This window comes from Copadichromis virginalis, linkage group LG18, assembly GCF_057382275.1.
Source record: "Copadichromis virginalis isolate Kocher_CV1m ecotype Utaka linkage group LG18, C_Virginalis_male_GT1.1, whole genome shotgun sequence".
NCBI classification, from domain to species: Eukaryota; Metazoa; Chordata; class Actinopteri; order Cichliformes; family Cichlidae; genus Copadichromis; species Copadichromis virginalis.
Window position 1 is genome coordinate 24,177,436 of NC_140635.1, and position 11,892 is coordinate 24,189,327.

At 41.2% G+C, this 11,892-nt stretch overlaps 1 protein-coding gene across 1 annotated transcript; it reads right to left on the minus strand.

The window, feature by feature from the left end:
* Positions 1-28: 28 nt before the first annotated feature.
* On the minus strand, positions 29-11,202 carry LOC146687916 (AP-2 complex subunit mu-A-like). The gene is made up of 13 exons (XM_085440005.1): positions 11,082-11,202; positions 9,519-9,640; positions 4,589-4,854; positions 4,268-4,350; positions 3,969-3,974; positions 3,729-3,864; positions 3,107-3,251; positions 2,889-2,906; positions 2,261-2,380; positions 1,942-2,077; positions 1,642-1,739; positions 1,350-1,461; positions 29-1,117 (listed from the first exon to the last, which is right to left on the minus strand). Exons 2-13 carry the CDS (start codon positions 9,590-9,592, stop codon positions 983-985), a joined length of 1,329 nt encoding a protein of 442 aa, XP_085296131.1. The 5' UTR covers positions 9,593-9,640; positions 11,082-11,202; the 3' UTR covers positions 29-982.
* Positions 11,203-11,892: the final 690 nt, after the last annotated feature.

Consider the following 11,892-nt stretch of genomic DNA (forward strand, 5'->3'; position numbering starts at 1 on the left):
TAACATCAAATGAAAACAAACAGGTGGGTTTGGTTACAGAGTCAGATTTAATTGGACAGAACGGTCACCAGGGCTACAAACATGAAGAAGCAGACAGGTGCAAAGCAAACGCCAGGGGGAGACCTCACCTCACTGCAAACACGTCTAGGGCCTCGTCTTTGAATCCCAAAGAAAACCAAGTGTGCCAAAGTTAAATTTGGGTGTGAATTTGGGTCACGACTTGCTTATCATGATGATGGTCAAGCTTAAAAACTGTCTGGAATGTTCCCTTATGTTTTAACTTCACTGACTGAATGCCAGGGAAAAAAGTGAGGGAGAAGTAGTGGAAAAATACCAGGGAAATCTATCAAAAAAACAAAAGGCTTGCACATCATCATTTCTGCTCTGCCTGCTTTTGAGATCCGAATGAGCACTCCTGAAAGCACGGATCACATATCAGTCAATTCATTCAAAAGGGTAGATTCTACTGAGAGACGTTTGTATACAGGAACTACATCAGGATTCATTTTAAACCACAACAGCTACTAATCATCTTAGCAGGGATAACTCGAAGATTTGGGACTTCTAAGTGTTGAGTAGATAGTGGAACAATAACACTGAATAAACACAACAGGGGGGGAAGGAGGGGGGGGGACCCTTCAAGCCTCTAGTTCGCTCCCCCGGACACTCCCGCATCACTCGTCTTTTTCTTTCAGACACCGGCTGGTTCATGTTTACTCATCACAACGAGATATATACGATACAATGGTTCACATTTTGCATATATCTGTGCATTATAACATATTTACTTTTTTTTTTCTTTGACAATGTAAATTTCAATCTTCAACACCTAGTTAGGGAGAGGTGGGAGGGGGTGAGAGAGAAGTGATAAGGGTTGTGGGAGGAAGAGGAAGGAAAAGGAGGGGGGGGGAAAAAAAATCTTAACAGGATAGATGGGAGGGGAAGTGGTGAGTTTGCTGCCTGGCAGGGGGGAGGTACAACTTTAGCAGCGGGTTTCATAGATTCCAGAGCGGCCGATGTACCGCACCCATTTGATGACATCATGGTCACTGTAGTTGAGCTTGGACTCAAACACCTTCAAGTAGCGCACCTTCAGGCCGGATGGCGCAAAAGGAACCTGCAGGGACAAAGGAGGAATGTTACAAACGTGCCAAAACATGCAAGGTGTAGGTCGCAGGTTCTTGCAACAGGAAGTGTATTTATGTGGAAATAGTAAGCAGGAAGTGATTTGCATGGAAGATAGTAGGATTTAATCCAAAGTCCATTTTTATGGCTAGCAGCTCTATAATAAGGTCCACTTAGCATTCAGAAAAGTAAGGCTCATGCGCCACTCCAGTGAGCAATCTCACCTCAAAGTTCATAGAGATGGGAGGCCTGGCCCATTTCTTCTTATCGTTGGTTGGCAGAAGCTCAATCTCTGCACTGATCTGAGACTCCTTCATCCCAGCCATCCGTTTGATCCTAAACAAGCACAGAGAGAGATGTGAGACATTGCATTTTCACTCCAAAAAAAAAAAAAAAAAAAAAAAAAGAGGGAAAAAAGGAAAAACAAAGAAAATATATGAGGTTGTTAATCATCAACTTTTCAGAGAACATAAAAGCAAATTTGCTTTTCCCATGTGCAGCAAAGTTGATACTCACTTCCAGACAATGGCGTTCTCACTGGCCTTGTACTTGGCTTTTCCTTTCATACAAATCACCTGCACACCGCTAGTATTGAGGGGTGTTGGGATACGCACCTGAGGAGCGACGATAAAACAATAAATAATTAGAGCAGGTAAACTTTTGACCCATAACTGCACATTTTCTCTGATTTAAGTTCTTAGAATTTAAAACGTATTTTCCTAACATCTTCTGCATTTCTGAGTAAAACGCTACATGTTGAGTGTAACATGAAAAAAAACAAAAACAAAAAAAAACAAAACAAAAAAAACAGCTGACCTCAATCTTCTGAGCCAGCAGTGATGGTTTGAAGTTGGACTTGATGACCACTTTCACCTCCAGTTTGGTGCGGCCCACCTCCCTGACTAGAGGAATAACTCGGAACGGCAGGATGATGTCCTTTGTAGTGCGATATCTGCAAGAAATAGCATGAGAAGAAACGGTGTAAATTAGTAAAGCAGAAACAAGCCTAGTCAGTATCTTCAGTGTTCATCCATGCCAATTAATGATGCTTTTAATGTCATTAGAGCCAAACAATTTCTCATGGCTTCACAATAAAAAAGAAGCTAAAAAAGAAAGAAAATTTTCATCTACTGACCTCATAAGCTCATACTCTCCATCAGGGGGGATGAAGCTGATGCTACGCTCAGAGTCAAACTTACTGAGGCGCACACACTGGTGGAAGGTGCAGTCATCGATGGCTATGGACTGCTTCCCACTACCAGGAAAGAAAACACATCAGACACCACATGAGATGAAAGAACAGTCCACCTGTTTATTACTAAAAACGTACAGGAAAAACAAAAAAAGGTCCCAGTCTCCAAAAGCTAAAACTACAACTTTCCCTCAATTAAGGTTTATCATATGACTACACAAAGGGACACAACTGCTTAGTACCAAGACATGTGCACCTGGTTGAGGTTAATGTCATTATTCTGCACTTAAAACAAATCAGTCACTGTTAGGTGTTTGGGTAAAGGATTAGATGTCAAGCAGGTAGGTGTGGGTGCAAAAAACAAACAAACAAGTCTACCAAAAGAGGGAAAGCAACCACCAGGCAGCACACTCAAAAGTTAAAGACGTGTTTTGTTTGTGTTGACTGTGTGGGGAGCAACAGTGCATGAGATGTACAAATTCTTAATTTGCTAAAGGGCTGAGATGAGACGGGAGCTGGTGTGAGTGTGCGTTGAGGTGGCAGAGGGTGAGGACACTTGTCAGTACAGTACCTTCCTCCCCCTAAATCACTGAGGTACAGCACATAGAAAAGAAAGAGAGGGAAAGAAAGAGATGCATCCAAAGGAAAGAAAAACGAAAAAGAAATTGTAAACCCTGTGTCGTTGCAAGCAAGACAATATTAACACAGACAAGCATAACTTAGGGCTTTTAAAACTTGGACAATGACATTTCCTGTTGTGGTTTTAAAAATAAAATGCATATCACTCACCTCTTCCCTGCATCATCAGAAGCTCCTCCCTTGCCCTGCTTGTCGATGACGATCTTGTCGTTCATGCCAAATTTGCACTCGGGCATTCCACTCAGGTAGCTCTTCATCACGACTCGGCCGGACACGTGAGCACTCAGGACCTGCCCTGTATGGGAATGCTTATGTTAGGCAAAGACATCACATGAAGCTCAAACTGTTTTATTTGTGGGATCTAATGCTGCTCAATATTAAACTCTTACTTAGAAATTTATGTCTCAAGTATGAAAACAACTAGCAGTGTTATCACAAGTTTAGAATTTATCACTTTCAAAATAAAATACATGCATTTCCAAGACAACAGTAGAACCTCTAAACATGTTTTCTGAGTAATCGTTGTAAACATAAGGACCCATGTTTTGGAAATTTGTAACTGAGACACCCATAATCATCTCAATCATGAGTTGCAACTGTAAACGTTAATACCTACTGCTGCTGGGGAAAAATGTCTGATATGAGACAAGAAGACAAAAACAAAAATCTGCTTTATTGTTTTGAATTTGCATGATTTGAACGAGAAATTTACAGAAAGACAGTGCACACTTTATTTTCATTTTCACTTTTTCTAAAGGCGCCATAAACGCACCTTGTGGTGACATAAGCAGGTTAACGCTTTCCAGTACATCCAGGAAGAGCTCATTGCGGCGATACTTGATGCCCTCGCGACGCCAGCCAATCTGCCCCGTCACCTGGCTGGTGATCTGAGACTGCTCCTCTTTTGTCTGAGAAACAGGGAGGGAAAATGTATCACTACTAACAAAAGTCAAAAGGGGATCATCAGCTCAGATTATCAGCATGGATCAACACATTTTCAGTATGCCGTTACCTGGTGCTGAAGTGTCCAAAGGTTGCAGTTGAGGGAAAACAATGAGACAAAAACAAAACAAACAAACAAAAAGAAGAAAATTATTTACATTTTAAAGCAGTGGTCAGCAAGTTTCATTTTATACATTTTATTTTAGTATCGTGACACTGATTAACCGCTAACCCTCTATTTATTTTTCCTACATGACAAGTGGATATGCACTTTTTCATTTCTAGTGTTTCATATTGTGACACCGACAGTCTGGGAAATGGAGAGTGTACCCTTGTTCTGTCAGAGAGGGAGCATTCATTTATACTGACCTGTCCCTTAATGCCCTGCTGGGTTATGAAGGTCTTCAGCGCCCCAGTCTCTGAGTTCTGGGGGTAGCCAAAGTCCAGGATCTCTGTATGAACAAACACATAGCTTGTTGGGTAAGAAGGGAAAACTAGGACATGTAGGGCCAAACACAACCTGTTGACTCTGCCTTGACTTTAACCTGGACACAAACATAGTGAACAGACTAAAGCAGTGACCTCTTTTCCCAAAAATAAAACTATTTACACTCTACCATAACAGAAAAAAATATGTACATATTTAGAAAATTTAACTGATCTCTCACACGAGCGCTTGTCATCACCTACCATCCAGCAGCTCATAGATGAGCACAAAGTTGTTCTTGATGTTCTCCTCGCTGATCTTGCCGAAGTATGCGGTCATGACGTCACACATTTTGTAAAGGAACTCAAACACCATGGCGGCGTTGACATTTTGCTTGGTGACGGCTGCCAACCAGATGTTGGAGCGCTTCACGTGGAAGAAACTGGTGCGGGCAATATTGGTTACTGGCGATCGAACCTGCTGCCTGGCGTGGATCACGTTCACGCGGAACGCATCCACAGCATTACGCCTAAGATGCAAGGACGAAAGATAGAAAGAGGAGAGGAAGTTGAGATAATTGTTTACAACAGTGTGACATCATGTGAAAGTACTCCTGCAGTTTAACTACAAGTTAAGCTCAGCCCAGACTCATAACAAACAACTTCTTAATACCTCAGGAACATATATATTCATTGAATAGATACCAGTTACCACAAACACATTCAACCAACAGAAAGGGGGCATGTTAAGTTGGTGTTGTTTTGTGTAAAGTGGGATAATTACCATGAAGAGACAACTGAGACATCAACGCAACAATGTCATAATTAACTCAACTTTATAGGAACAAAAAAAAAAAAAACTAACTAAATCACACAGCTAATCTTGCACAATCTGATCTTTGTTTTAATGTCTTTTTATTAAGGCAGAGAGGAAAAAAAAGAGCAAAATAATCTGAATTGCATTCTACATTAAGTATACTGTAGCTTATTGCCGAAACTCAACCATGATTAACATGGATTTATAGATGACAGGGCTCTGTATGAGGGATGCAGCAAGTTCTGACAAGAATTTGCAAATCCCACTGTCCCAGGAACATCTTCAGGGCCTTTTCCAGCCACGATCTCCCACCTTTACAAACCCCAAAATAAGTAGATAAGAGAGTATCTCCTAACCAGGCAACATTGCAAATAAGCCTTTCAAACACTGATGTTCTACTTTTCTACTGTACAACAGCATGAAGGTTGTTCGATTTGAGTATATTTGCATATCCCCAAATAAAAAGCTGAACTCTAATGATGCCCAGCGCTGCGGTTAAGAGCTGCCTGTCAAATACAGGCCATGTAAAAATAAATGAATGATAACTAAACGCAATCTTGTCTTGTTGCTGCTGCATATACAAGAAAATGTTTCACTTAAACAACAAAAAAACCAAACAAAAAACTCTTAAGGAATGAAGGGTTTGTAAAACGTTCTAAATGCGGAAGGGTTATAAGAAATGCGAGTATGTACTGTGGCATACTGACGCGGCATGTCGGAGAAATTCTAAGTCTGCAATTGTAGAGCTTATTGATGTAGATGCTAAAAAAAAAAAGTTTGTTGGCTAATGTTAACTTTGCCTCATGACTTATTTCATGTTTAATAAGCAAAGCTGTGACAGCATGAGTGCAGTGGGTAGCAGGTTTAATCATCATCTGCGTGTTAACACAAATACGTGTGCTCAGAGCAATAGCCTACTATTTGACAAAAACAACCATGTATAGAAACTCCAGTCACTACTCACTTCCATAACCACAGTGTAATGTAATAACTACTGGGGCAAACAGGAACACATGAGAACAATGCGTTTTAGCATGACAGTTGCACTGAACAAACAGAGGGAGTTAGGCCTGTGTTTGGCAGTCTTATTTCTGCTTTCTTATGCATTTGAAGTACATAAATGCCCCATCCACTGTTTGAGGAAATAAAATGGGGAGGACTACTTTTGCAATTCAAATGTAGCGAATTCCAATTACATCAACTGTCAATTCACCCAGATCACAGTGTATTGAACAGCAGCTATTAACTAGACGTTCCACCTTATTAGATCAGCTTCAGATTTAAATCATTCCATCTATTAAAATTTATACACAAAAATCATTGGTAACATCTACAAAAATGCCATTAGATTATTTAAAATGATTTGTTCAATTTATCTGAAGGGAAGAAAAAACAATAATTAGGGCAAAGGATCAGAGGACTATCTAATCATGCTCAGACTACATGCTTAGGCATCAGCAGAACTGACTGTGAGCAAGACTATTCACTGAAGTGGCCAAGTTCTTTGGCTATGACTGATTTGCTGTTATATTTCAGTATATGGCGGTTTATTTACCACTGTAATGGCATGACGGGTGACTCATGCTTGGAGAAAGTATCAGGAGTCTGACTGTGGAGTCAATGGGCATGCACTTTAGGGGATCATGGGGTCATTGATTGGTGGCCATGAGAAGGAGAGGTCATGCTTTAGAGGCTCGAGCATCTCTTACCTATTCCTACAGGGGCCAAGATGAACAGATGGAGGAAAATGGTGATACAGAGGATAGAGAGGAGACACGAATGAAGTAAAAGGACACGAGAGACAAAAATGCACAAGAGACATTTTCGTGCATCATGTAGACAGAGTGAGTAACATGGTGGTATTATGATGCCATCACTATAGCTGCATATGTTGGGAAAAGGTCAACAGTATCATACTGCTCCTTAATCTAGTGCTTTACAACACAACAGCATGGCAAGTGAAAGATTATTTATGCCACTGCATTACCGAATTGTTATTTCAAGAAAACCAAGTTGCATGACAGCTTCAACTAAAAACTCAGTTCATAATGTAGCTGTCAAAACAACAATACTGAGCAAAGCACCATGTCTGGTTTACCCTGCATTCTGCAACAGTGAGGATCACCAATAGCAACCGATGCTGATGAGTTCACACATCAAAGATAAAGGACGAAATGTGCAAGAAAGAACATGACATTAGAATTTTCTCCGGCCTTTTCCCCCCCTGTAAGCGTAATACGAAGTCAATACCTTTCCTTATTCACTGCCATTCTGTAGGACACGCAGCGCTGCGTTTCAGAAAGCACAACAAGCAGCTGTGTTTGTGCTACAGCTGACAAGGAAGGAGCAACCATGAAAAATAAAGAAAACTATTACTTTACTGATCCTGCTAAAAACAGCACAGAATGAATATACAGATCCCTGCATGAAGCCAACTCAGACCATTAAGTGGTGTCTGAGTGGCTCAGTTTTTCGAGGCAACAGGTCATAATGAACAGTTCTGCAATGCAGCACACTGCTTGCTATTCAACCCATTTTCTCCCCGACTGTGTTTGTGGTGTCACCATGCCTTCAATAATTAAGATTAAATGTATCTCTTCACCCCAAAACAGGAGATTACGAGTGTATCAGTTCATACACTTATCCCTCTACAGCTTGTCAACCTTCACTGTGTAAATCTACAAGGGCCTGATCTGCCAGTCCTGGAAAAGAGCCTACTTGGACTTCAAAACAGTCAATGAATGTGAATACACAGAATTTAATAGGCAAATTTAGCTATTTTCATTGGTGACTCTTTCTCAGTCTAACTCTGTAGAGCTAAATATGATACTACAAGCACTCAGCCAAGTCATACCAGACGTTAAACAGCTCTTAGTACAAAATATATGTCATCCCAGGTGGCCCGGTGTGAGAACTGAGCGTGTATTTGTACACCAAAGTGCTGCATGCTGCCTGATGGATGAAGAGCATCACCCAGGCATTGCTACCGAAATCAAACAGAGTAGGACAGCGAAAACACATTTCAAGCAGACCATCTCCTGCTGTGTTACAAATATACGATCAGGCAACTGTGGCTGCCTGACGTAATTTTACATGTATTATCTAGGGTGTTTAAATTGAGAAGAAGAAGGAGGAGATGTGGCCAAATCTTCTGGCTACCAAGCAGAGCCCTTACATGGCACATTTGAAACCATGTAGGCAACCTGACACCTTCATGGACATTATTACAACGTGGTGAATATACTGTCAAAGGTTTCTCTTTACAACTGGCTTAAAACTGCTGTTTTAAGCCAGGATAAGTTATGGTCTTCCAATTTGCTTTGTAAAGGCTTTCACATAGAAAAAAACTTTTTTCCTGGTATATATGTTCCACCCCTAATATGAGAATCAAACTTACTTTCTGTGATTTTACAGAGAGTAAGTTTGAGGAGGGAGAACATGAACTCACAAATGAGCTATGCAGTAGTAACAGATCTGACCTGATATGCCTAGAGTCACACTTTATGTCTGTATAACAGTTTTCCACAAAATTTGCAAAATACATTTCAAATTGGGACTCCATGTTTGGATTAATTAAGGATTTTTAAGCAATCTACAGCACGAATTTCTTCATGGCTTTTGTTTTCCTAACATGTGCTAGATTTAACTGACCTTATGTATTGTTATAAGCAGCGAACATTTCAGTTCAGCACACATCAGATATTATGCATTCGGTTTAAGACATTTCCTGACCCCAGAGAGTAACCTTCTGTTTGATTGAAGACTTTAAAGTTAAAATATGTGATCACTGACTAGTAAATGAATGTCTACAGGATATTAAGCAATCTTTATGGGGAGGAAAAGAAGGCTTCCTCTCTCTACCTTTCTGCCACATGGTAAGAATTAATAACTTGCGTCTTCAAGGGAGAGTCGACAGTGAATCAATTTGGAAAAGCTTTTCCCTCAGCTGCACTTAACCTTTTTAAAAACAAGGTGTGGTCGGATAAGCTTGAGTGAACCAAATGATTACCTCAGACAATATGGAAAAAGAATAACTTTTCCCTCTCAATTATTCTTCTCTGTATTTAGTCACTTATAAACAAAGTCTGTAATAAATATTTTTTTATCCATACATACACATTTGATTATTTAAAAAAAAAAAAAATAAAGTACTACACAGAGGCAGTAACACTACTCTAAATTTAATCCTGGTGCAGGTTTGTATTTGGTCAACAACAGGAAAGACACGTGTGAACTTAGCCAAGAAGAGACATAATCCTCTCTCATCCTGGATCAACTGCAGGCTCTCCACCCACACTGCATCAGGACCTTCTCAGTGATCTGGAGTGTCTCAAAATCTGGGAACATTAGAGCAGGGTTTCTCTCAATTGAACATACCCTATGTCATCTCGGTAAACTCGGGAGATGAGGACCTCCCCCTTGTGGTTGTAGATGAACAGTCCTCCAATCATCGTGGCTGCTCTTCAATCCCAACCTGCCATGGTGAAACCAAAGCCCTCCTGAGAAAAGACAGAAATGAAGACAGGATATGTGGGAAGGAAAAGGAGGAAGAGAAGTAGAGAAGTGAAAGCAGCAAAAAAAAAAAAAGAAAAAGTGAGGGAGTAAGCAATAGTACAGAGAGGCATTTGTCCCTCACATCCGCTTTTTCTGTCCTTCTCACTCTCTCTCTCTCACACACACACACACACACACACTAAAGCCAGATGGATACATCCTGCAGCTGCACCACTGTGGTGACTCATTTTTCCTGTAAGACACGCACACATGCATACATTATTTACTCCGTACAGGCTAAAAACCACTGCAACTACTCTCACCACAGACAGTTCCCCGTTTTCTTCTAAAGTAAATAAGATTATTGACGAGAGATTAGCAGCTACCAATCTGACGCCGGATGCCACCAGACAGCCAGCTAAAAATCTGATGGCCTAACTAAAGTGTCGTCTTACATGTGTTGTCCGAATCGGGTTATATTCTAAAATTAAAACATATCATCAAAAATATTCTAAAGACATTTTTGTCGTTTGGTATTTAATTCTTGCAGAAATGTGCCCTCCTTAAAGAATGAAGATTCTGGAAAACAGAGGATGAAGGACATGCCTGACATTCCTCGAAGATAGAATCCAGACAATTTACACACACAACAGCATTCAGAGGAAAACCACCGCACAGATATAAGCCCGCAAGTGAGAAAATATCTCCTCGTTAAAGCACCGCCGAGTCGTGACAGAATAAACCTCGCACAGAAGCCGAGGGGTTTAATCGCCCATTTATCGGCGAAGTCAAGATGTCTGCTCACTCGGGCCATTTCCTAACGTTCATACATTTTTCATATTTTTCATTTTTTCCCTCGGCCACCGCGCGGTCGGTTAGCTACCATTTTTTGTGTCTTAAATATTATTAAGTGGCTTGACTGTGGTTAGAGGCTTGACCTTCAACTAAGATCGAAGTGATGGAGAATACACCGAGTGAGATATAAGCTAGCTAATTTAGCTCACGATAGCGGGCTAGCTGGCGGTGATATTCAGCGAACCGGAGTCGAGCCGTGCAGAATTTTAAATGGTCTTCCGGTCAAAAGAAAACCAGTCAATTTGACGGGACCTTAAAGAGAACCATTAACTATCATCGACAACTTACGAGTTAGCCATGCAAATATACATCACGGGTTATTCAACAATGTTGGGTAATATATAACGTAATAAGAGATATTAACAAGGGGGCCCTTGCTTGCTTTTAATTTGAAGGAAAGACGAGTCCTTTCCGTTATCAGTCTAGTTACTGCTAATGGATTGATGTTAGCTAGCGCCACGGCGGCTAATGTTGCTACGTTAGCATCGCTCACGAATGAAACCGTTTCACCGGCTTTGCGTAAAGGTTTCCGGACTACAGTTACCCTAATTAACGAAAAAACTGCAGTCCTTTCGTCTTTAGTGACCTTACCCTAGTTCTCTCAAGAACGCCACCAGTCTTTTGCCTCTCCGTTCGGCCTCGGATAGCTTATGTCAGGATCCAGTAGGTTCCCAGTTCACACGCCCGCTAATTCCGCTCCTTCCTCCTGGTCAGCTGACCCGCCGTCCTTACGCACAGCCGTTCCGCCGTGACAGGAAAAGGCGCGGCTGGAAAGATGTGTAAACCGCACCCAGGCCTCGATACGATAAGCGACATGGGTTACTGGCCAGTTATTCCGTAAAACATTTCACGTTTTACGGGAGATAATGGTTATGTTTAATAACCGGAAAGTGCGCTAGAATTGCGCTCACATGTATTTGTACTTGTTAAACATCGACAATTTCTCATTGGCTCCAGGAAGTTTAAGAAAGAAAAAAAAAAAAACAGTATTGCATTTTGTTTATTTTTTCCATGGTGGTAGTATGGGTGGTCTTGTTCTACCCTGTCCTGCAGAGTCAACTTCAATTTTATTTTCCAAACTAAACCGAATCGCCTCTCAACAGGAGTTTCCGCCTCAAACCACAGGGAACGTTTTGCATAGAGTTGTTCAGTCTGGGGCAAGTCCAAATGTACACAGGCTGAACGTTTGCACACTCCCACAGCGCTCCCGCCCCACTCTCACTCACTCACTCACACACACTCACTCACACACACACACACACACACACTCACACATCTGTACAGCAGACTGCCCACCCTTCACATTCCTGCGCCTGGACGGTTTTGCAGTCCACTGCTTTTAAATGCAAATATAACCTCAGGTACCATAGAAAGGGGGAAATAAACTCACTAGGTTTCAGTT